This window comes from Amblyomma americanum, chromosome 9 (assembly GCF_052857255.1).
Source record: "Amblyomma americanum isolate KBUSLIRL-KWMA chromosome 9, ASM5285725v1, whole genome shotgun sequence".
Lineage (NCBI taxonomy): Eukaryota > Metazoa > Arthropoda > Arachnida > Ixodida > Ixodidae > Amblyomma > Amblyomma americanum.
The window spans coordinates 66,859,252-66,886,115 of NC_135505.1; the positions used below are offsets into that span (position 1 = coordinate 66,859,252).

General features: G+C 43.7%; 1 protein-coding gene across 3 annotated transcripts in view; it reads left to right on the top strand.

Annotated features, from left to right (window-relative positions):
* Nucleotides 1–709: 709 nt before the first annotated feature.
* The window catches only part of LOC144105064 (uncharacterized), a 55,171-nt gene continuing 29,016 nt past the window's right edge, over nucleotides 710–26,864 (top strand). Inside the window, exons 1-2 of one of the 3 annotated variants that reach the window (XM_077638265.1) lie at nucleotides 718–1,065; nucleotides 2,698–2,741. In XM_077638265.1, coding sequence (XP_077494391.1) covers nucleotides 784–1,065; nucleotides 2,698–2,703 — 288 coding nt within the window. In that variant the 5' untranslated portion in view covers nucleotides 718–783 and the 3' untranslated portion in view covers nucleotides 2,704–2,741. Of the gene's footprint in view, nucleotides 1,066–2,697; nucleotides 2,742–7,809; nucleotides 8,965–26,864 lie in introns of those variants that run through there. The other 2 variants (XM_077638263.1, XM_077638264.1) reach the window with 2 other exon arrangements.

Here is a 26,864-nt window from a genome sequence, read left to right on the forward strand (position 1 = left end):
GGCTGTATTTGTTTTGCCAGTTGCCGTTACCCACTAGGATGTTGTTGCTCCTCAATGTGGCTGTTTGCGCAGAAATCGAGGACATTCGCAAACCAAGAACAATGCAAGGTAGTAGCATGAACGCTTAAGCGATTTGGTAAAGGTGCATATAAGTATCATATAATTCCAGTGAAGGAGCCGCGCCAGCTGAATTTCGTTCGTTTTTGCTGTTCACCCAACATGCACAATTCAAGGGCCGTTCTCAATATTAACGCCAACAGTGCTGTTACAAAGTTATAAAAAAGCTGCTAAAAGTCTTGAAATTTTTTTCCGATTAAGCGCTTTTGTTTTGAACCGAAATGCTGTCACCTACGGCTAACCTTTTAGGAGCATGACAGGGCATCTCAATTCCTGTCTACGTGGCGAGATGAACTTTTGCAGCAAGGAACGGTTCCTGTAGAATATTTCACAAAAATACCCACCTTATGGCAATTGCTTAAACTTTGAGCAATGATAGCAAGGGCAAAAATATTTTTCTTCAAAATCAGGACTGTACACTTCTCTCTAGACTGATCGTGAATCTAAACTGTCACGAATTTGCGCCTTTTTCCCTTTTTTTTTCAAAGCGAAAACAGAGGCATTCCTGAAACGAAGGCGCCAGTGTCAAACCCAACCACCGATACGACGGTACACCGGTTGCTGACGGCTGTTATCACATCCCGGCACGAGGGATGGGCGTGTATAGAGCTGCTTTAACGGGTTATCGGTAGCGGCTCAAAGGTCGGCATACCCCATACACGGACGATGTCGGAGCGCGGTGCATCGTACGCGCTCGTCGGATTCTCGAAGGAAATCGACTTTAGGCCACTCAGATTTGTCGAGCCTCTTCCTGAAAACAGGATCTGCAGCGTGTGCAGGTACGTGCCCAAGACGACGTTCTTCCTGCCGTGTTGCCACGTTCTCTGCGAGCCGTGCTACGAGGAATGCAAGGCCAGCGGAGAAGCTTGTGCGTTGGACGCTCAAGGTTGCCCGGAGGAGGAAGTGGAGTGCAGAACTGTGTCCCCGGAGAAGATCCTCAGAAAACATGTAAGCACTCGCTGTGGTTGAAACTCGCATTCGGACAGGAAAGGAGGAAAGCTCTAAGGCACAGCAAGTGGAAAAACGTCCAACGTAGTTAGCCTGGTTTTCTCTGATGAATACGCGTGCACAGCTAACCAAGAATCATTGCACAGGTAACGTCGCAGAAACACTGGCTACATTTCGGTGTGAAGAAAATGTCGTTAACCGTAATAGCGACGATACGTAGTGAATATTTCATTTTTTTAAAGATTCAAAATGGTCATACCCGGCACTAGCGTCCTTTTAACCTGGCTCATAGAATCAATGATGTCGCAACTATGTAACTCCTCTTTTTATTTCCAGCGGAACTTTTCTCGTATGACATTTCAAAGAGCCTTTCTTTATGGCTGTCCCCTGACGCTGTAATCGGTTGCTTGTTGCTACCGTGGGGAAGTTATCTATGCTGGCTAAAGACGACAGGAGACTTTCCGCGAGATATTGTAAATGTAAACATAAAGAAAGGCTGACTCACGCCATTTAGAATAGAACTTGCGGAATAATAAAAGACTGGCTGTGCGGCGGTGCAGCTCGAGTGGCTGAATGCCTGAAAGCGATTTCAGATATGTAACACTCGTGCCATAATAGTATGAAGAATGAATATATCTAACGGCGCGGTTTTGCAAAAGTTCTAATGCGTTGTTCATATAAGCTTGATGTGGGTGCCAAATGGGTGAAGCATATTCTAATTTCGAATTCACAAGTGATTCGTAAGCTAATAACTTAACATCCACGGGCGCATCACGAAGAAGACGTTTTAGAAAACCAAGGGATTTGTTAGCTGAAGAAATGATGTTATTTATAAGCTTGTTCCAGGAGAGGTCAACGCACAAGCTTACGCATAAATATTTGTATGATTCTACTGGCAGCACGGGAACGGAGTCGATATGATAGAAGGGCACGAGCGGGTTACGGCGACGATGAAACGAGAGTACGTTGCATTTTTGAGGGTTAAGTTCCATTAGCCAGATTTTACGCCAATCCTTAATCTTGTTAAGGCTGTTTTTGAGAGATAATTGATCAGAGACGTTATTAACTGTTTGATAAAGAACACAATCATCAGCAAACATGCGAATTTTACGGGGAAAATGCGAGGGCAAATCATCTGTGTAATTAAAAACAGAAGAGGACCTAGTACGGAACCTTGAGGGACGCCAGATGTTACAGGAAGGAAGCTGGAAGTGTGTTCATTTACAAAGACTGACAGAGTGCAGTTAGTTAGGAATTTTTTAATCCATTCAACAACATTAGGAACGATATTAAGGTGAGATAACTTGTGTAACAGGCATTTGTGAGCAACTTTGTCGAAAGTTTTTTTTTTTTAAATCAAGATATATAGCGTCAGTTTGTAGGTTAAGATCTAGGTTGGCATGCAAGTCATGGACAAGGAGGGCTAGTTGAGTATCGCAAGAAAAGCCTTTCCGGAACGCGTGCTGCGCAGGATGAAAGAAATTGTTCGCATCCAAGTAGGCAATGATATGGGAGAATATGGCGTCTTCCATGAGCTTGCAGGGTACACTTATTAAAGAAATGGGGCGATAATTTAAAGGAAGACTTGTGTTACCGGATTTGAAGACTGGAATGACCTTCCCATTTTTGCAGTCTTGAGGAAGTTGGCCAGAAGAGAGAGACTGCTGAAATAAGAAGCATAAATATCTGGCACTGGTAGGTTTAGTATTCTTAAGAAATTTAGCGTTGATATGATCTAAACCGACAGAAGATGAAAGTTTCATTTTATCGATTAGTGGCAGGATTCCAGAAGTATTAAATTCAATTGGCGACATGCAATCATCAAAAAAAGTGTTTGGCATTGAAAATGGCACATCAGATTCATTTGTGAACACTGATTGAAATGCAACATGGAACATGTGAGCACAATCGGCATGACTAAGTACGTCACCCGCTTCATTTGTGATACTGACATCGCGTTTGTGTTTTGGGTTGATAATGTCCCAGAATTTCCGAGGATTAGTACGCAGAATTTTAGGCAAGTCCTTGTGATAAAAGGAACATTTAGCGTTCAGGGCAGATGAATTATATGCTTTTCAGCAGCGTGATACTTATCCCTGGCCGTCTCGTTAGTTTGTGCTTTGGCTGCGCGAAAAAGTCGCTTCTTTCGATTCTCCAGATGTTTAAGGGTTTTAGTGAACCATGGCTTCTGAGAATTCTCTCGGAAGGTGAACTTAGGAATGAACAGATCAGTTTGTTCAATAATTTTGTTCTTAAATTTAGCCCAATTTTCTTCGATAGACTGACTATGGAAATAAGTGTGGAAAGATTCAAAGAAGGCATCCAGTTCACGATTGATCTCTGTATAGTCACCGTTGTTGTACAAACGGATCGTCTTTTTGAAAATATGGCTCCGAAGCAGAGTTACTGCTATATTGGCATGAATTACTTCGTGATCGCTTATTCCGGGAAGAATCGTAACCGACTTAACACTTTCGGGATGGCTGACGAGTAGTAAGTCTAAAACGTTAGCGCTCGTTTGTGTTATTCTTGTTGGAGCCTGGATAACTTGTGTAAGGCCAAAATTCAGGCAGACTTCTATGATCTTCTTGGCTTCCACCGTGCCTGATGCTGTTGTTATTATTCCAGTCAATATCCGGGAAATTAAAATCACCAAAGAAAAGTATATGTGAGTTTTGATATTTAGCAATAATTTCACACAGCAAGTTATTAAGTTTCTCTGTGAAGTCCGGGGTACTGTGCAGGGGCCTGTAACAAACACCAAGAAGTACTGACTGAGGAGGACAAGGGCAGAAAAGCCACATTATTTCGAGATCAGAAGAAATAGAAGCGATTGAAAATGGTAAATCATTAGAAAACCTAATGAGCACTCCTCCGCTGCGAGACCCCTGACGATCCTTACGGAAAAGCTTAACGTTCGATAAATCTGCCGGGATTTCACTGTCGTGTATTTCTTGAGTCAGCCAGGTTTCGGTTAGTACGAGGATATTGCTATTGGATGAGCGAAAAAGACTGGAGATTTCTTCCCTCTTAGGAATAAAACTGCGGGTGTTTGTGAAAACTACGGAAAAAGAAAGTGTGGACTGAGGTGTTAGTCGAGACGCGGGCCTGGAGTGATGCTGTGGGACGCTTTTTCTAGGTGGGTGCTATAATATTTCTTTGATAGATTCCGAAGAGTTGTCATAAACGTGTCGTGCACGGCCGATAAACAAGGTTTTGTAACTCAGCCTATAAGCCGTAGATCTGCTTTTTGCAAAGGTGATAAGTTACTTTCGAGCCTTCCTAGCAGCAGGCGAGAAGTCATCACCGCCGCTGTATCCAGTATCTGAATTTTTTTCCATTGGACAGAATATTCAGCTTCGTTTTGTGGGAGTGAAAGTTGACGATTATTGGTCTTATTTTGCCAAGTGTGTGACGGCCAAGGCAATGCGCGCGTTCAATATTCATTGGATCAACTGTTATATGTAGGGTATCGGAACAAAGACTGATTTCAGCTTCCTCATATTGTGTGTAAGTTTCTGCAGGATCAGTGTCAGGGATGCCATAAAATATTACATTGTTCCGACGTGACCGGTACTCAGCGTCATCAACATGAGCTTGAAGGTTCTTTATCTGAGCGCGCATTTGCGTTGTCGCTGTCTCCATCGAGTCAAGTAGTGACTGCATCTCAGTGATAAGTTGGTTTTGTGCGTCAAGGACATACCTTGAGGCACAAATGCACCTTGTTGCTTGCAATCAAGAGGCTGTTCACGCAAACAGCCAACCCTAATTCTTGTTAGAAGCCAATACTGTGATTTGGCCGTACATTACGCGTCTTCTAGCAGCCAATCTGTTCTTGCAAGCTTAAATGTTGTGATTATATTTAGATGAAGATAATGGTGATTATTTTTTATGGTGCAAAGGCATCTGTGTCCAAAAAGCGCAAAGGAACACGGTGTTTTTTGCGTACTTAGGCCACCAGATTTCGCTCGTTAAGTAACTAGCTGAGACAAAGCATTCAATCTTGAAACCAAATGAGGTCCCTAGGGCTTTGAATCTTCCCATTAATAGAGCGTGCACGCTTTCCTTATACTGTTTTTAGCGTTGATTACTGCTCTGCGTAAGGTAGGCGCTTCAGCACTTTTTCATTTTGGAAATTCAGTGAGAAACACGGTAATGTCTTTGAGCGCTGCTGGCCGCTATCGATCCTTGAAATTTTTATTTCAACTCTCACATATCGATATTGGCTTCATGAAGGTTTGCTTTTACATCATCATTAAGGTGCTTGTCAAGAACAGATAGCTTTTGTGAAATCGGCGTCAGATTTGTTAAGTTGTTTTTAAAGCTTGCCATTTGACAGTATTGCGAATGAACAGCACAAAAATAAGAGGTAAAACTAATGAAGTATGTTGAAAATGTTGAAATCTCAAAAACCGAAGAAGGAACAAACGTTGTAGTTGAGATGCCAGTTTAAAAATACTCGCGTTAAAAACGAAATAACATCTGAAATGGAGAGGAACACTCAGATGTTTCATTTCCACTGAGGCAATCAAGAGAAGGGCAAATTCCGCTGCTTTGAGGTGATGTATCGATGGCACGTGGATAGATATAGGTGAAAACTCCAGACGGCGGGAGCACAGGTGCAACTCTAACAGAGGTGAACGCGTTAAAAAACTCAACAAGAACGTCAGCGCTCGTCATTTTCGAGAAGGCAATGGCACTTGCGGAATCAAGTGATTGGGATTAGGGTAGAAAGATTAGGGCAAGCGCCGTACGGCCATTGAGGACTGTGTTAAGGCCGGCGTTGTCACGTCCCCGAAGGCACCTGCGCACAAGCACTTCCAGAAGTCGTAAGGTGTGAAAAGCAAGGAGGTAGTCAGGTGTGGAAGCATATAAATACAAATGCCGCTTCTGTGTGAATGACGCTTGGCTCATTTTCAGCTATTTACTGTGACGAGACGACTAGGATTTACTGGTCGCTTTTTATATCTAGTTAATTATTGCGAATGAGTCAAACTGTTTCATAGCTGCGTTAAAAACTACCTTTGTAAACTTTAGCTACTTCTAAGTGTGATCAGTGCTTCTTTATGTGTGCCATGCCTGTTTCATTTTGTTTCCTGAAAAACACCTCTTTTTTATGCCAGTGTACCGACCTGTAGTGTTACTGAATAAAATGAACACGTTGATCTTAAAAGACAGTGAAATGGGCCACAGCATGAAAGGTACGTGGCCAGATGTGCGAAATGTAAGCCCCACCAATGCACTAGGACCGCTTAAGCTGGCCTGCTTCAGCCTGTGGTGCCTCCCTGCGCTCTAATCTAGTAGGTCGGCATAGATCTAGTTGAGTAAGTCGGCATAGTGGTCATGCTGGGCAGTTGTGTCCCCAATAGTTCGCGAAAATTTAGGTGTAGCCGCATCCAAATACAGGTGGCAGCTTTTCGCAAGCGTGTTATTAGCACGCGAACTTAAGCTTGCCAATGCTTGCTTTTTATGCTCAGAAAGTTGGGTTTCAATATAGAAATTCTGCTGTAAGAGAGAGAAAATTGACGGTTCTTCTGTTGAATAAGCGACTTCTGTTGAATTTTTAAACCATACATATTTGCAGGTTGAATGCTGTAATGTCCCTTTTGCATTCAAGAAACGTATGTTATGTATTTTTTGATCCTGGCATTTTGTAACTTCAGGTGAGTAGGTGACAAAATATGGATCGCTTGAAAGCCGGCACGGTGAGTAGCCTGTTCCGCGCCACTTTCACCGAAATCGTGTTCACGCATCCGCTCCGGGTAGCCGGTATTCTCAAGGCTGATAAAGAGCGGCAGCATACGTAATGGTACTATGGGCATGAAATGCGAGGGAAAAAACAAAATGATAAATTAGCCAACCTAGATTACTCAAATGCTCCTGATTCCGTGTGCTTTCACACTTAGCAGTCGGCACAAGCTGGCTGCCAAGGCCTGTGGCGATGCCGAATGCCACGGGCTACACTTGCTGTCTTTTGGTCCTCTTCCTTCCTGTCCTTGTCGCCGCGGTTTCGTCTTCTGGTAGGTAATATCTCAAGGTACAGACTGTCTGCGGTTAGAGGAGACTGGCAGAGACCACTACACGAACAGTGGCATTCTAGATTGTCTTATTTATTATGACAGTCGTTATCCTACGCCACCAGAGTCCTGCCACGAGGCATGGTGGTGTATTTAATTCATGGGAGCAGAATATATCACAGAATGTAATGTGAAAAGCAATACTTAGAGCCAAACAGTTTGGCTGACTGGTTGACACCAATCGACTGATCATACTTCATAAAGGTGAGATACGTATCTCGCTTTTACCGTCATATAATTCCTGCTCACCTTTTTTTGAGTTGGGTCTGTATTTTCCTCAATTGCTACTGTGAATGCGTAGTCAAGAAGGAGATCACAGTAATTGCTGAGCTTTTGATAGTGTCTTTTTTTCAGTGGCGTCGACGTCAGCACTGTAATATGGAGTTAGAGTGGTGTGATTTGTGCCTGTGTAAATCTTTCCGTCAAAAAAGTGTTTTGGCGAATCGTGGTTTTCAGTGGATGTTTTGAATGCTTGGAGGCGGATACACCAAAGCAGCTTGAATGCTCTGAAATATACCACATATGTTGATGTTTTCCAGGTAGGCGATCCACGTACCACTTAGAACCGCACATTTTACGCAAATGAAGGCACACACACCACCTCTTCTTGTCAGTGCCGCAGATAATCCACAGAAACTTTATTAAGCAGTGTTGTTTAATTTTTCAGGTGAGTTGCTGGAACAGACCGAACGGCTGTGAAGCAGTCAACGACGTTTCGACGATAATGAAGCACTTCCATACGAACTGCGCGCACCACTCTACGCGTTGCCCGAAGTGCGCGGCCCATGTTCTTCGAAGAGACCAAATTCCACACCTGAAATCACAGTGCAGTGAACTAGTTTTGCTTAAAAATTATTCAGCGGCTTGCAATGCAACTATGGCGAGGGAACAAGACCTCATCAAGATTTTACTGCGAGGTATCAAGGACGGATTGCAGAAGGTGTCAGAAGAGTGCGTCTTCCAAAGGGCAACTGTAGCTCAGGTTAGCACAGCTCATCGGCGTAGTCTCATGCTAATCTCCCATAATGCAGCTGCACTAAAAGAAATAATAAAAGGCGTCGAAAGAGCATTGAATGCTCTTGAAGGAAGCAACGAAATCCACGATCACCAAGAGGATGAAACAGAAAAGCTGAAAGATATTCTTGAAGAAACCATCAAAGAGTTAAGAATGGCATTTGTGGCGATGGCGACTCTTCACGTCACAGATATAGAAAGTTTCGACCGATTGGGAGCAGATACAAAAAAGTTCCTTTTTGACGCCTTAGAAGGACATCTTTCTATGGCAGCCTTTATTCGCTCATGTCAGCGCTGCGTTTTAATTTAGGAATTTTGCACGCCACTGCAAAGCACTCATCATCTTAAAGAGAAGTGCAATATTATCCGGGTCACCGGAGAAATCATAGTCTGAAATGTACCTAATAAAGAAGTGTTATTTTGTAAATGTTAATCACATTTTTTGGACGTATACTTCCGGAAATTTTGCTGGAATTCTGTAAATTAGAATCTTCCATTATTGTCTCTTCCTTGAGGCCGATAGAAGGTCATCAGGAATATAAAAATTCCGCAGTTGATAAAATAAAGGCAATATCTTTATGCCTATAGCAACTCTTCTTCCTCTAGTTTGCTTTAGGTGCCAATAAATGGTCATTTTTCAACGAACTGGAAGTTAACAACTTACAAAAGGAGATGGCCCGGTAGACCTAACAAATTTGACCCGCGCCTTGGACTCGTGGCAGTGCTTGCTTCTTCAAGCAGTGAAAAAGGCCAAAGAGCTGCACAAATGCAATGAAATAAAAAGACACTGCTATTGCAAACGCCTTCATGAAAGAACTAATCATTTCTTATTTCCGTGACTTATTTTCGGATAATTCTGTTCTCTCAACTTTATCATACGCAACTTATGTTTCGTCTCCTGCTAAACAATTATTTTGGCTCAAAATTGTGAAAAATTAATAAGAAGGTAGAAGATCGAGGAGAGGAAGCTGATTTCCTGCCTGTAAGTTTTGGTGTAAAAAATACGAGAAAATATTAACTTGCTCAAGAGGAATCAACCGGATGTCTCGACCTTTTGTCTGTTACGAAACGCAACGCTAAGGCATTGCACCATAGAACCTATAATCAATAATTGTTAATTTTTGATTTTTTCTCATAAAAGTTTTTCATATGTTCCGCCAAGGTCGCTGTCTAACCGAAACCTTTTGTGGAAAGATGGCTGAAATTATTGGAAAGATTAACTCTTCGAGTTGACACCATAAAGGCTACAGTACCGCGGGTGCAGACTGTGGTAACTGTTAACGCAATAACGTGAGAACTGTTAATCGTGAAATAAGGAACGTTGAGCCAAGAGAATAGGTTTACAGCGATAATACATAACGTGTAACTTCCGCAGCCATGCACGAGGGTGGCAGTGGTAAACGCCCTCAAGGTTCAGTTTCACTACACACAAATATCCACGAAACTAAGATTGGACAGCTGTCAACTTCGCTGAGTTGGTAGTGCACCGGATGCGAAATACGGAGGTCATGGGTTCGGATTCCACAGGTGGCGTGTTATTGTTTTTTCTTAGGCTTTTGTTAATCTCTCATTGATGACAAGTACCAAATAACGAAGACGTCCCCTATGGTCCTTGATTTCGATGGCTGTTGGCTTCCGTCATGTATGTCATAACGAGCACCTCTTCCCATTTTATTATCCATTGCTAGATTAGCTAAAGTTACACAGGGACAAAAGCAGGCAAGGAAAGGAGAATATTGTTAAATGTCTCACTGACGGTGCAAAATAGTTTGTCGACGACGCCGATAATATTTTATTGGAAACATGATTGGCCACATCTAAGATCTCGCTGGACGCACAGAACATAACGGGAATTTTGTAGCAGAAGACGCACCTTTGAGAAGATGAAATAAACTAAAAATTAGAACTTTATAGTGAAAGGAAACTGGAACTAGAGATCCGCGTCACAGGTGACTTAAAGCAGCCCACTGTTTGCTGGGTGGTTGAAGTTCCCGACGCCACAAAAGGTGGCCCAAGAAACTTACGGTGACGTATAAGCTGTCTGGGTAAAAAGACTTACAGAAAGCAGGAATGGACGCAAAATGCCAAAAAAATTTATATTAAATTACGTCAGTTTTTTTATATCAGACACTTAGGAGCGACGATGGGATGTTCTCCCCCAAAAAGCAGCAACACAGGACAGTATAGCAGAAAGCATGTCAGAACTAGAAAAAGGCGGAGGAACATATTTCGGAATGAACAGCGTTAATGATACAAGAAATTCCATCTAGTTTAAAGATGCACTTGGTCCAAGAAGCAAGTAAATGTTGATAAAAAGTTCGAAACAATAATAAAAAAGGAAAAAGTTCCGGACAGCTGACGACAGAGTAGAATAAATTTGGCTTATAAAAGAAAAGGAGATAGGACGAACACAAAATTCGTCAGACCGATTAAAAAACATTATTATATACAGACTGCCAATGCAATGCAGGCAATGCAGTTAAAAAGGCAGGCACGGATACAAAGTAAAACTGTTAGGAGTTTAACGTAGTTAAACCGAGTAGACTAGCGAAAGCAGGTGTTCATTCTTCAATTGGAGGGACCACTTAAACTCCGCCGTAGGGACAGGACATAATATCTTTGGAGGGTTAATGCTCACGTATTCAGAATTGGTCATTCTCAACTTAACAGTCATACATGGCGGCTAGTCCTCATGCCTCTACAAGCGCAGTGGCGCAGCGGTTTAGAGGTGCGCCTGTGCACTGGCAGCTGGCTGTTGCCATCGCAGCCACCGGCAGGGCGTGCACGACCCATGTTCTTCTCCCCAAGGAACCTCTCCCGCAGCGCGCGCGACGCTCCTCCCAACTGATCACAGCTTACCTAAGTTACTACCTGACCTTGCCCGTGTAGCTCGGGTAAGGTTAAGTGGTGCTTGGGTTGCGTACCAACGGCGCAAGATCGTACGTACGTACGTGTTCGAACGGTGATCCAACGTACGGCGCCAAGGTTCTTGGCCGGTGTTGGTGTGCGTATGAGTGCTCTCGCACTAATAAGAGGCTCGGAGAACTTCAGAACGGTTATAAAGCGGTAGACGCTTAGATGATAATCAGTTAATGCTTGCTCAACGCATAGAAATAGCTCTGTAGAAGAGGTCTGTATTTAGCCTTCTTAGAGATAAGCAGTGCGTACGGCAACGTCAATAGAGAATTCCTGCAGAACATATTAAAGGATGGAGCTATCGGTCATGAGGTAATTGATTTCCTGAATGAACTATACCAAAGTAATAAAATTGAAATCGCTTCGGATGAGATAAAAGTTACAACTGCCGAGGTAAGCTAAGTACTAAGGCAGGCTTCAGCTATATCAACGCTGCTCTTCATGCTTTATGTGATAGATATGAAAAAAAGGCTACAAGACACTAAGCTTGGGTATATTGTAACGCACAGACTAGGCGGAAAGTTTGCAGAGCAGCGGCTCTCTGCTTTACTATAAGTGGACGATATTGTTCTATTAGAAAGCTTCGCATTTACTCGTTAATCGTTGTGGAGACGGAGACTCTCTAGGTTTCACTTTTAGTGCAATTAAGTAATGCTGAGTGATTTTAAAAGATTCAACAGATAAATTGCCTACAATATAATGCCATGAAATATGCAAAGTGGCAGATTACAGATACATTGGGGCATGGGTTAACGGAGGACAGGTATACACGGAAGAGGCATGAAGACACTGTAAGTGAAAAAGGGCGGGCAGATGCTGCAATTATGAAGATATTACACTATGTGGTCCAGCAAGTATGAAGTGCTAACAGGCATTTGATAAGTAATATTAGTGCCAGGGCTTATTATTAGGAATTCGGTTTTGTGCGTAAGGGCAGAAGTTCAGTCTGGAGCAGAAAAAAATGACAGAACTGTTAAAAGATTAGTGCTAGGTCCCCACAGCAAAACCACAAGCAAGACGGTACATTTGGATGTGGGCTGGACATCGCTCGCCACACGGTAAGCTCAAAGTAAAACACTATGTGAAGAACGCGCCAGGAAATAGGACGATAACATGTCCGCAGCTAAAGTATTAAAAAACAAGAACGGTAAAATGAAGATCCTTAAGAGACCGGTGAAAAACGCAAAAGTTGAGAACTGCTTAAATTCATCGAAGAGAAACAATCTGTAAAACTGCATAGAAATTCGAAAAACCAAATCAGGAAGGAAGCGTTCTGCGAAAACTCAAGAGGCAGGACCCTATTCTTTGAAACTAGACCAGGAGGTCTCGAAAAGCGTAGCTAGCTGCAAGAATAATTTTAACCATGAAGCTGACTTATGTCTAGTGTGTGGTAAATGCGTAGAAAAAATTGAACATCTTATACAAGCAGGTGTTTCGGGGTAGTCCACCACTGGTTTTAAAATATATGATTTTTGAGGTGAACAGAAGCTTTTTCCGGCAATACCATTGTAGGAGGACGTCGAAAAACAGGCTAATCATATAAAAGAGGAAAAAGATCAACTACTAACGATATGCGTGTGATAATATTTCCAAATTTATAGTCGGCACTTAGTCGACATTTCTGAAAGTTTCGAAAACGCGATTGCCCTCAACGCTGAGACTCAACTAACTTGGGCCATCAAACACGGCATTCGAAAACTGGGCGCCTGCTTGGAGAGCAAAGCGACGTCATTCAAATCGCGACACTTCCTGACTCGCGTACCACGTGACATTCTTTGCCACATCCGCTCTCGAGCAGCGAAATGGCGAAAACAGGGGCGCAACTCAACACGGGCGGGGCAGCGCCTGTGCAGATGTCGCCCATGGGCGGTCGTATGCGACATCAGTACACAGATGACACGCGATCAAACGAGATTTGACGGCAAGGAAAAAAACGAAGCACTAGGATTTCAATATTATTCAGGCGGCATAATGTGATCCGCAAGCCTTTTTTGTGCGCAATTGTCTGCTGCGCAGCCTGACTGCAAAGAAGATCCAAGTGACAAATCTGACGGAATGCGTGCGTTCCATGTAGAAGTTTGCGGAGCGTTGTCTTGATTGGAGCGCGTTTCTTTAATCACTGCAGACAAGAAGGCAAAATGTTTTGTTTTACGAATTGCCAAGAGTTTGCACAAAAAAAACACTTGTTAAGCCTCACTAGGTGCCAGAAACTGCAGGAAGAGAGCGTGAATTGCTACCAGGGCTTAGAACTGTTTCAAAAAGAGAAAAAAAAATCAAATTTTTTACTTCCTGGTGGATAACACGCTAAGCGCAACGAAATTTTCCCGAGTGCTGCTGCCTAGTTCTTGTTAATGCCTAAGACAAAATGTAAACCATAAGTTCTGAGGCATTTTGTGTCAACCCGGGCTAGCATAACCATCGGTACGAGTGCGTGGTCAAGTGACTCGAGCTGGTCACGCGAACACGCGTTAACTCTTCTTGCCCCGGGAAAACCGGCAACTTCATGGTGGTGTCCGCAACAGATTAATTCACCCACAAAATAATTTTGATTTTGTGCAGGTAAGCACCGTGTAGCTGAAACAGCTCTTTTATTGATGCCAAAGAAAGTGAGCCTCTCTATCACCCACTAAGGAAAAAGAATACCTGATTAGAAAAATTTCAGTCTTCTACGAAAACTCACAAAATAGTTCTTTGTTCTTTATTCAGAAAGAACTGGCAGCGCCACATTCATTACTGCAGGGGGCAAAGAGATTTGTAAACTCCTTTCACAGAGCTACGGCGCACCACATCCGGAGGTAAACGGTTTCAGTCAGTAGTGGTTCGCAGAAAAAAAAAAAATTCCGAACATTAGTTCGGGGAGTGTAAAGTCGAACTCTACATTTGTGATCTTTTCAAATGGGGCAAATGAAGTTAAGAAGACGCACAGCTTCCTGTTTCATTGTGGTATATAGGGTAAAAAAGTTTCAGGTTTAGATTTTTGCACGTTCTCAAAGAGCCGTCCAGTCTAGGTTTTCTTTAGCACAGTGAAACTGATGAAGCGATCGTACTATCCCAGGACGAACCAGCAAGCAGCAAGAGACTGGGTTCACTTAAGTGCATCAATATTGTCACGAAGTCGTGGTTGCAATCTGGACAGCAGAGAGACAGCGAAAATGGCGTCTGAACGAAACTCTTTGTTTGTGCTGACTTTCGCCCACACTGGACTGAATCGCTCAGCGCCGGCGTAGCAACAAGCGTGCTCGGTGGTCGTCGAACAGAATGCTCGCCGCTGTCGGCCGTTCTCAATTTAATAATAATAATAATAATAATAATTGGTTTTGGGGGAAAGTAAATGGCGCGGTATCTCTCTCATATATCGTTGGACACCTGAACCGCGCCGTATGGGAAGGGATAAGGGAGGGAGTGAAAGAAGAAAGGAAGAAAGAGGCGCCGTAGTGGAGGGCTCAGGAATAATTTCGACCACCTGGGGATCTTTAACGTGCACTGACATCGCACAGCACACGAGCGCTTTAAAGTTTCGCCTCCATCGAAACGCAACCGCCGCTGTCAGGTTCGAAACCGGGAACTCCAGATCAGTAGCCGAGCGCTCTAACCACTGAGCCACCGCGGCGGCTGAAGGTGTAATGTTAAGAGACCGAAAGTGGACAGAGTGGGTGAGGGAACAAACTCAGATTAGTGAAATCCTAGTCGAAATCACAAAGAATTATTGGGCTTGGGCAGGCCTTGTAATGCAAACGTAAGACAACCGCTGGTCCTTAGCGGTAACGAAGTGGATTGCAAGAGAACGCAAGCGTACCTGAGGTAGGCGGAAAGTTAGGTGGGCGGGTGAAATTAAAAAAAATTGCAGGCATACGGTGGGCGCAGCTGGCAAAAGACAGGGTTAATTGGAGAGACATGAAGAAGAGGCCTTTGCCCTGCAGTGGGCGTAATCAGGCTGATCTTGTTGGTGATGATGCCTTTACAGTGGCCACAACTCAAACTTCTGCTGTAATGTGCACGATTTATTACGGCTTCGTTGTTTATGCAGCATGTGAGTTAAACATAGGCGGAAGAGAGGGAGGAAACTACCTACCCCTCAGTTGTTTGCCGCTTTTTTTGGTGTGAGTTACTGCGCATTTCATCTCTCTTCCGTAGGCCAGAGAGATGGATTACAATTTGCTTCAGCTGGCTGCTATTTAGAACTTCACTTTTTATCGCCCTGCAGCTGTTCCTTCAGTGTTCGTATTTCTTCTTCTAGGCCAGCGATTTTCTCAGCCATATCGTCTTGATATGACTTTTCCTTGTCTATTTGCTCTTCTCCTCAATGATTCAATTCTTCTACCGCTAATGCAAGCTTCCCAATATCTTGCTTTGTAGTCTCCTTCAGCGCAGCGAGCTCAGCTAGTCGTTTTTCGTTTATTCTGGCGTTTTCAGTTATTATCTCCTCAGCGCGGCATAACCCTTCCTTGATTTCCTCCAGGTCATTTTCTTTGGACGAGGCACTACGCAGACTCTCCTGATGGACTGCAGCCAGTTCGGCGACTGTTCCCCTCAAGGCGTCCTGCTCTCTCGATGCATTCCGCAAGGCGTCCTTGACGTCTCGCAGAGCCCTATTGATAACTTCCAGCTCACTTCTCGGGATGGCACTACCATGATCTGGCAAAACTCGACTCAAAACGAGCTCACTGCAGCCTGACTGCAAGTGGGCAATCATGTCTCTTCGAAGCACTGAGGCAGCACACGTGGGGCAGTGCGTTGAATGGCGAGCACAGGTTGTATGAAAGTGGTTGATCATTGTAGAGACGTCGCCGACCACTTCGCAGCCATTCTCTCTATTCCAGCAATGGACCTGCGAAGAAAGAAAAAGCACATCATGTGTCTTAGAATTTATGTGTTCAGTTAGAACGCTGGTTATTAATTCGGGATGCTCTAGGTGTAACGACTTGCTTTGTTTTATGAAGCAATATGCACTGCCTAGTTTGTTACAACCCTTAAATTATGTTTAAGTTCTTTAAACACAACAGGAGTGTTATAGCGAAGTGGCAACTATAATGGCATTGCTATATTGGGTACTTCTCACGCTAGCACCCTAGAGCTTTGTCAAATGTGTACTATGAAGACCAGTTAGACCCTGCTGTAACTGAGGCGACAAATTGGGGCGACACTCTGCTTACTTTGCAGTTTACTTTAGCGGGGAGTTAGCGTGCTCAGCTATCAAGCCAAGAAACACAGATTCCTTTACAGCACTTCACAGACCAACTTTTATTTTAAGAAAAAACTCCCTAGCTTTGACGTAAACACTTTGTCGGCCAAATCTTCAGTTTCATGCCCCAACGACGACAAACACCGGAGTTTCCGTCAAACGAGATCCTTCACGGTATCGCATTAATTTTTTTTAGAGCCAGGATTACCGGCTTATGGCATGAATCAGCCAAATATGTTATAACTTTGGTTTAGCCATGAAGCCCTGCAATCTGCCTTGAACGGCCCTCAGAAGGATGAGGTGTATGCCTTCCTCATCGTCATTGTCATCGTCTTTGTAGTTTTTACGGCTGTTTTATTATAGTCTTGTTATTCTTTGTATTGTTGTTTTCTCTTTGCGTGCTCTGATTTTTACACTGCAAAACGCCCATGTCTGATGGTGGGCACATCCCAACGAATTAATGAATAAATACATAAATAATTATAAATTGAATGCAACACTTAAAGGGCAACTGCTTTGATTAAAAAAAAAGCGACAAAATTAAAGAAGTCAAATGCGTGAAACTTGCAGGTAAAGCATGCGAAGTCTTTTTGGGCTATGATTTGAAATGTTGACGAAACCGCCGATTAAAAACTTGATGGCCTTCATGCTTCTGTGCCGCACATAGCGCCAAAGGGGGGTGCATGTCGACGCCAAGAAAGGTACCGGTACATTTCCAACGCATAAACGCTTCCTTTTAAAGAAATGAACCAACGCCACTAAAAGCGTAAAACGCTGAGAGTTGTATGATAGCATCAAACCAGGCACGGTAGGATGTGTTTGACTACAGCAGTAATTTGAAATCTTAACTTCCATTACGTCACACCGAACTTGCCCGCACTCACCTTATGCTCTAAGAAGAAGCCTAAAGTTCAATCGTTGATTACGTCAGTATTTTAAAGGCTAGGGCAAAAAAACTTGCCATGCATTACCTGCAGCCGATATAGATTTGAATCCTTCAATTTTGCGTAATTCTCAAAAAGTGGTGCAGTTGGCCTTTAAGCTCCGCCTGAAGGTTATGACGCAATAGATTTAAAGATTTAATGCCAATATATGAGGAATTGGTCATTCTAGACGTTACGTTCATAGACCCCTGGGAGTCCTCTTGCCACTTTTTATCGAACACTGGTCATTTGGTACAATGTTAGAGGACGCAATGATTTAAATCAATGGCTCAAGCGGAACAATTGTGGATAGACAACTGTCAGGCTATTCCCGCCGGAAGATTTACACCACTACCACCAATTAAATGCGTGTAAATTAGATAACGACTAATTTCGCAGATATCGCCATTGACCAATTAACGCTATGGCGCTCTTTAGGCTGAGCTAAAATGGCCCATCCATATTTTCTGCCTGGTTATTGCTTTCTGTGTGTACCCGCAGGGTGCCTAGCGTGAAAAATAACAAGAATAGCACAGCAAAGTGAACTAGGAGGCCCAAACCTAGAGTCAAACTTAAATTGGGCAGGGAACCGGTGTCTGCAGCCGCTAGTGGTGTTCGCGAAGGCACGAGGGGAGTGCTAGAGAGATTTTTGAAAAACTTGAAGGACACATAACGCATCATCAGAGTGCAATCCGAGAGCATTAGGGACCCCAATTGTAAGGAATTTGGTGTTTCTGTGTCATTTATTGTGCGTTTCGGCGTAGCCCTCAAGCACCGTCAGCACTCGAACAGGTCCACATCAATGACAGCTTAATCAGCAGATGAGGTCACAGGGTAACACGACCTCTCAACCTGTTGGGCCGGTTGCCATCTGCTAACGTGCGCGCGTTGTATTTACGCAACACGATCACGTGACCTCTCTCATCCAATCAACATATCCCCACCTGCCAGGGTGGGCAGGTTGCTCGAAATCCGGTGGACCGATTGTCACCCGCACGCCGGTCAGATTGTGAAGACACCGCAAGATCACGGGACTTCTCATACCGGTGGGTTGGTTGCCACCTGCCGCTGTGGACAGGTTTTTACGACGTCAGTAGGTCACGTGACCTCTCTCGAACAATCAGGGTTTTGGTCTCGGACACTGTCGGAGCCTTTGGGTTTGTTGGCGACTACAATATTATCACATTAATTCTACATTTCACTGTACATGCGTAAAATATTTTAAGCAACTACATTATCAATGATTTTCTGTAGAAGCGAATTTCTGTACCTTTTCTTAGCCATGGCATATCTGATTTAGTTATCCAAGCCCGCTATCACATCAAATATTTTTTTTGAATCCGCGTCCATAGTAAACGAGCAAGGAGCTTTCTTTTAATAACAACATTCTAAATATTAGTTAATTTCGTTCCGCAGAGGCAGTCTACCTGAAAGTCGAAGCCGGCTCTGAGTGGAGTTTTCGTGGTCACAGTTGCGCTCCTACAGTGGGCTCCAGACTCCAAGGCTCTTGCGTATATTGTCTCAAACTGCCAATAATAAATGTAACGCTTCAGGAAATGCATTCACATTTGCAGTAAACCCTGTTTCGGCCGACCTCAATCAAGACAACCCTTCAAAAACTGAGTTTCGTGAATAGCAGCGCTTTCTTGCTTCTTGCTTCTTTTTTTTACACTTCGTGAGTTTTTTAAACCCTCGACAACAAGAGTTTTGTTCTTGTTCGTAAGTTGTGCGGGCATATAAATTAACCGTTCTGTTGCAGACTTGTTCCTGCGTCTTCGGGTGGTTTTTTCTCTTCAGTGGAGTGTAGAGAAGACTGTTGATTTCGAATTTTATCATAAATATGGTTGTATGCGTTGCGTACACTGCGTACATGCTAATGAGAAACATAATGGCACTTGTGCGCACATTGCGATTTGCAGCGCTAAAGCATGCGTTAGGATTAAAAAAAGAGGCAGGTTACGACAGATCACTCCGCTTTTTTGGCCCAGCATCTGCATTTGAGCTTTAAGGACATATACTCACGCACTTATTAACTTTGAACAGGTAACTGAGCCACGAAGAAGGAAAAGTGATGAAACATACGGTCACGCTGAGCGCGCAGAATATAGAGCATGACTTAATATTTGCGCCGGACAAGCTGAAAGTGAACAGCGCCTATGGTACGCAGTCATAAATGTCTTATATATTGTTGTGTTGGGTTTAGTGCCGCATAAGCATGCAAAACTATCATGCGCCAAGCTCAAAAAACCTAATAAAGAGCATAGTGATAGTTACAAGAGTCGCTCAGCTGACTACAAAAGGAAAATCCAAACTGAATACATCTTAGCATCGATCAGCACACATATCTTTTCCTTTAGGCGGTTTGCAGCACGCACCTGGTCAATGGTCGTTCATGTTTTGTACATCTGGAAGGACATAAACTTATCAGGGGCTCTTATTGGCGTTATGCGGTCACAGTGCTTGCTTAGCGTTAAAAGCATTTGTATACCATGTAGCCATTTGAGAAGCTGCCAAGTGTCGGGGAGGACATTTGGTATTTATCGGAATGCTACCGTAGAAATAGAATCGCAGAAGATCCAGACTACATCGCAGCACGTGACACATTAGACTCCTTCCCCATACGAGGCACAATTTTAACCGCTCGTAAAACTTCTTCATACTCCTTCTTACACAATCTTTCTTATTTTTTAATTGTTTTTCTTAGTGATTTTAATTTTTGATGAGTAAATATTAGCCATTCTTTGTCGGTGCCCGTTTTATAAAGTCATTTCCTTAATCATGTTTTTAGGCAGAAGGGGTTCTTTCAGAGGCAGCCACTTTTCTGCTTCTGCCTCCTCTTACTTACTAGCGGACCGTTTCAGTTTAGAACATGCCAACCGCGGCAGGCGGCTCTGTCGTGTAAATAACCTTACATGTGCTTAGATCGATGGGTGCTAACAATAACGCTCTTAATGCTAATGCAATAAAAAATCGACCAAAACGACCTGTATGCTTCTAAACATAGAGGGAGCTCGCGAATGACGGAGCAGCCTGGGGGTTCGATAGAGGCATCGTCTCGTACGGTGCGCAGTTTGCTTATTATGCTTCTGGATAACTGCCTTCCATGTAGTGATGTCTAGGCTGCCCAGTTTGAACGACTGTAGTTGCCAGCAAATGTACGGCACTTGGAAGCATGTTGGACAAGGTGAGAAGCTTCTACAGTTTTGAGAGAAACGCAGAGCTCATTGAGCGGCTACATCCTGAGGGCGCTATGTGCGGTATCACACCGCACATATATGTCGTAACGTTTTAAGCGGGTACGACCTTCAAAACTGCAATGATACTTTTTTCATACTCGTCTAAAAGTACTCGCCAGCTATTAACTGCGGCTCACAAGGATGCATTAATGGAAGGGAAATTTATTTTGGAAGGTTTTGTATTCAAATTTTCCTAAGGGCCGGGCTCCCAGCCCGGACTCCGACCGGGGGTATCTCCTTGACACACTTGTTACCATCTTTTAAGAATACATCTACTTCGAAATGACGTCGCGTACTTCATTATTCAGTTCTTGGTTATTGTCAGCTTTTTTTATCGATGACAGGACGTCACAGCTTAAATGTGAATTCAGAAATATACTGTAAAAGCTTTGGTTTTCAAATATTTAAAACTTTCAAGTATTCAAGTATTTAAAGCTTTTAAAACACTAGCCGGTAACTGCAGTGTCATCGCATCTCGCTTACGTCCACATGGATGTTGGACCATAAATTAAATTAGAAACACCTAAACTTCCAAGAATAAAAGTTCACTTCAAACAAAAACAGTTCACACTTTCAGCAGAAGCAGCTTCCTGTCGGCGTAGGTACCCTTGTTATCTAAGAAGATTAGGAAAGCTACACAGGCACATAGCGAGAAATCTTCCAATGCGGCCAAGTAGACCGCCCTTGCGGAGTGCTTTTTTAGCAGCTTATAGTCAAGCGATATAAAACCATCTCTTGTGCTATCGGAGTCACGTACGCACAGTATTTCTGTGTAATAATTGTAATCACCTTTTGAAGGAGCAGCAGTTCAAATTATTCAAAAAATTCTCTAAGTAAGTCATATCTACAGCAAAGTAAATTCCGTCTAAAAATTGTCCCAACCCTCTAAAACGTAGCACACGCTTTACCTCTTTCTTCATGATTTTCTCGGCTGAAACCTCTCGCCAGTCCTCTTGACCTGCCAAGCAAACTTGCCCGTCGAGCGCACAGATTCCTCCCCTAGCTTTGCACTGTTCGTAGCACGGCTCGCAGAGCACACAACGACATGGAAGAAAGCAGTTCCTTTTCGGCACGCACTTGCAAGCGCTGCACACAATGTTTTCAGGAAGGGGCTTTACGAAACGAAGAGGTACCCAGTCAATTTCCTCAGAGAATCCGAAGAGAACTTGTGAGTCGTCGCTCTGAAGCATCGTCAGTGTAGTGCGATTCAGTTTCTTGGTAACTTCCACCAGCGGGAACGGCACACCTTACTGTTGCTACCAGAGTGTTGCTGCCAGGCGGTGATAGGAACCGGCGCGGGGAAGCGGTCACCACTCTTCCTACCGTTTATCACAGAAGAACCTGGAAATAAAAGCATTCGAAGCAGGAACCGAAAGGGCACTATCTATGCTGGCTTTGCAAACAATTCTATCACTTTCTTGCTCCAGTCAGTTCCACCAGCTAGCCAGAGGTGAGCTGCTGAAACACTGATTTCCGCTCAACTCGAACACAACATCATAGCCTCAGTCGTCCCAAATAGCACAACCTTTATGTTTTCAATTCAGCTAGATAACACGAAACGGACCCTCCTGCTATCCTTCTTTCGTACTCTTCCCCGTTGGCTAGCATTCCCGCCTGGTTTGCGGCTCTTGGGCAGAGGGCTGCTTGGGTGGCGCCGCAAGCCGAAAACTGGACGGACTCAAGCAGCCGCTAAAAGCCTCGAAAACCAGCGCGAGCCGCCTCTCCTATAGGGCTCCTCGTTGCCCGCACCTCCGCTTGGAGGGTGGAGATAGCCCTTGACGCACCTTCTGCCCTCGCGGCGCCATGCTTGTTCAGCTGTCATTGCTAACCTATTACATGCTCATCGTCCTCTGAGGTCTCTGTGCAGTGGCGTGGCCGCTCCAATTTCGCTGTTGAACTGGAAAAATGCAGTACATACTTGTTTTCCTTCTGGCAGTATCATTCTGCCTGACTGCCGCTATTTTAAGTGCAATGCAGTCTCTTTGACTGCACGATTCAAGAAAACAAGGCGCTACAAGCCATACGAGAGAAGACAGGACGACGATATAGGCGCAAAACTTCCAACTGTTTGCTCAGCGAACGAGGTACATTCATTTGTACAACACAGAACCGCCCACATTTACTTCTTTCGCTGCTTATCAGATGCACCGAAAGAAGTGAATGTGGGCCGTTCTGTGTAGTATAAATGCATTTACCTCGTTCTCCGAATAAACAGTTGGAAGTTCGCGCCTGTATCGTCGTCCTGTCTTGTCTCGTGTGCTTTGTAGCGCTTTCTTTCTTGAAGTGTAACATGCATATACAACTAGCCCATCAACAAACGCTACTGACAACACGATGGCCGGAAAGTTATAACTGGTTGTCGTGGCAAAGTGGCATCTCTACTTGGTTTTTGTTCGTATTCATTATTTAGATAATCTGGGTAACGAAATTGAGAACGATCATGTTGCATTCGTTTTTGTAACATAGTGGCTTCTCACAAGTCCTTGGCTTCCCTGGCAGCCAAGAGGATGGATCGAAAATAACTATTTATGTGAGGTTAAGTGTCTGCCATTTAAACACTTAGTTTGCTCTGTATCGTCACACTGTCAAATATAGATAATTTAAAGCAGTAACGGCAAATTTCTCTAGCGAACTGTCTGTTGCCACTATGTGCTAAGCTGGGCAGTTCAGGAGTCGTATGAAACAAAGTGGTCATAATTTTTAAAATAATTCCCCTAGTAGCACGCTTAACACGAAAATCAAGCGTACAGTTGCGCATTCATGTCAATGCTATTGCGTAAACACAGTTCATGACACAATTTGTTCTGTGAACGGCACACGTGACGACCGGCTAGTCATTGTTCACTCTAATAACGTTGTCAAGAAATTGTCATGAATGCCGAGCCGTTTCCATATAAACCGTTAGCGGTATATGCCTTCAGACTGACACAGTAAAGGTGCATACCACAATAAACAATTATAAAAGGAGAAAAAATTAAAAAAATATCTGCCCTCCGGAAAAAACAAAACTAAGATCTCTTAATTTTAAATGCAAAATAAAACAAGCAACTTTTTCTAGAATTCAGCAAAGAAACTTCTTTTTCATCAAGGGCAAAAAACGACGCTAATTAGTGATACCTCTAGAATCTCCCTGCTTAACCTACCCTACAACGTTCCCTCTTGTACTCAGAAGTATTACGACTAAGCTCTTTGCAGGGAAGTGGATTAGCATGCTGAACTCTTTCCTAAATTCCGTTGCTTAACTAAAGCTCCAGTTGCGATTTAGCTATAGTCTCGTCTAGTCCTCTTTATGTCATATGCTTCTGCTTAAGCTTCTCTCAAAACTTACGGATATTTTACTTTGGCTCTTTATTTTCTCTGTATAAAGAGAAAAGTTGCGGCTAAAAGAGTGCTGACAGCTTTCCCGAACGCAGCTTGTTGACGCGACGCAAGAACCTACGTCGTTGTTTTCGTGTAAATACAGTGGCATAGAGTGGAAAACATCCGCATTTTAGAACAGCTCTTAGTGTTCTGCGGAGACAACAGAAGTGCTTTGAAAAGCTCAGAAGAGCATTACCTCATATGAAGGTTCGGTGCCAAAGTCGAGCACTGATAAACGGGCACAGCAGCATCCGACGGCACTTATCAGTGCCTTATCGGAGCGAAAAACACTCTGTACTGGGCATATTTAGCCACGTTGCCGGGAGACGCTTTGGGATCTGCGCACGGCGTATATGAATCATGTCTGAGGTAAACGAGTCTTGGTTGGATTCTCGGAGACAATCGATCTTAGGCGAACCTGTTCGTTATGCTTCTCTCCGAGAACAGAATTCGCAGCGAGTGCCGGTATCTGCGCAGGATAACACGTTATCTGTCGTGTTGGCACGTGCTCTGCTACCTGCGCTACGAGCGAAGCAGGGCGACAAAACAAATCTGTAAAGTGGATTCTCATTCTTGCTCGGTAGACGAGGTGGCCTGTAGATAGCTCTGTCCAGAGAAGATAATGAGCAAACAGGTAAATGCTCGCACAGCAGAAGACAAACCAGCAAATAAAAAAAGCTATTTACACACAAGTTTTGCCATTAACAACCTCAATTAGCTGCAAAGTTTCTTGCCTGCATGGTTCTTCTAAAGTACGTGCCACTACTTTACACGCAAAATAACGGCGTAAGAGCCCCGGGAAGGAAATAGGTACATTAAGATAAGGTGGGTAATTTGTGCTAAGGTGGCTTTCCTGCGGACTGAGTCATTTTATTTGAAAAGGATGATCGACACTCCTGAGTAACTTAATTCCAGAGTAAGTTTTGCTCAGATAATTGAGAAAAGGCCAACTAACAACTAATGTCTCAATTTCCCATGCAACGTTTCCTGCGCCTGACTTTCGCCGTGCACTTTGGTTACAGCCGTCGGTAAACCCCTTGTCTTTCTCAGTTTCCAATGCCTGGAGATTTATTTTAGGCAGATACGCTAGAGGAGGCTGTGTCGTTCCCGAACGGTCGTGAGCGCACATCAACGACGTTTCGCATTTCTTCAGAGTATGTATGCGGGTCATATGCAGGCTCCTGGTTAATGCTTGAAAATACAGAGTGCTGTACAAAGTCATTAACAGTTTTATTTTGGAGTTTGAAGAAGGCCCCGTGCGTGAGTTATTATTAGGTGAGGGGCTTAGCGCGAGATAAACAACGACATCAGAGGGACAGAGGATGAGCGCCCACTTGCAACTGAAAGAATTGGAAGCGAAATCACGGGCTTCAAGAATCAAAAGCGCACGCCCAGCTATTAGCTGGTCTGCGGAATGCTGGGCACACGCGTTTGATTCCTCGAACTCAGCATTTCTCTTCGAATTCTTTCAGTTGCTTGTTAGCGCACCTCCTCCATCACTCCCATGTCATTGTTTCTCTCGCTCTAAGCATCCCTCCAAATCATGCCTTAACAACAAGCCCAAACTTCCACTTTGAGCGTGCTGTGTTTGCTGAAGTTGACATCAGCTGAAATTCAAAATCACCGATCGCATTTTTTCCCTCTCTGGATGCAGGTGTTGACCGAAATTAGTTGCTGCCAAATTCGTTTCCTACATTCCGCGTAATACCTGACCGCTTTCATTATCACGTTAGAATAACCCCTTCAGGCGCCAATTTAATCTGCTGAAAGTAGAATTCTTCTGTTGCATAAATGATGGTCAGTAGGCTAAGCAGAAGTGATGTGCAAAAGATATGCAAAACTATTCATATTAAAGAATATTTTATTCGCTTCCACATTTGTGGACCTGGCGCCTTAAACCTGATACATGAACGTAAACACTGCTACATTTGCTTGCCTTTTCTAACTGGTCGTTATACATGAATAAATGTTGAAATGTGGGATTAAGCGCTTAGGAGAATTATTCTGTAGGTCATGACTTATAGAACAGATAAAAGCAGTCATTATGTGACGACAGGCAGAGGAATATTCTGTTTTTCGTGCACCGAACGTGGCTTTAGATGTGCAGGCTTCACGTCGCCACCGCTGTGTAATTAACGTGTTCTGAAGGTGGGGCCGATGGTTCCTTTCATCATAAGTAAGGCTTCAAGTCCGGCTGCATCGAAGGGGTCTCGAGTGATCCAAGCACTAGTCGAAAGGGAGAGAGATAGCATTTGGCAGCCTGTTTTCCGCATGGGTTTTGAAAAAATGAAAAATAATTTTTAAAGGTCATTGTTTGCTCAATTTATGTCAGAGACCTGAATCAAGCTGTCCCTCACTCTACCAATGTGCTGATTGTTTTTTTTTGTAGCCTTAGAGCTGAGCGTCCACCTCTGAACTGACCATGGTGTGAGGGCACTGGTTGCCCATTTTCATCCCCTCTTGTGTAGTGCTGCCGTTTTGTTTTTCTCTCCGTCTTGGGTTTTATACAAAATGTAATGATTCTTGCTAAAAACCACAGAGAAATTTTCAAATGATAGAGAAAAAATGTTCTGGCCGTCACAGAAATTGGTGCTTCCTTCGGATTCATGCATTCTACTATCAAGCACAGGTGGCCTCGGGCCCCTTTTTTAATACTGGCAGAGAACCTAAGACCCTCCTAGACCTCCCTGACTATAAGATTTGGTCATAGCGCGCTCTGTTTGTCGGCACCGGCTCAGCTAATTGGCGGTTCTTTGCGACCATCCGCGGGTCTTCATTGCTCGGTCGGCCGAACTTCTTTGGAGGTGCTTCTCCATCGCCTATTTTTATGAAAAACACTTCAGCGCTGGAGTCATCCAACGATCTCTTTGTACAAGCATAGTTTTAAACCCCCGTAGCAGTAAGCCTATTTCATACCATATGTGCACAAAAAAAAAAAACGGCGCCACGTTGTGGGGAGAAAAGGCCACTTTAATATTTTCGGAGTTAAAGCGTCATGTCCACATTTGTGGAAGCGCCGCTTTGAACGTTCAGTGCAGCATTTTTTCTTCGCCTATGAGAATGAAAATTAGTGTGCCGCTCCTACATTAAC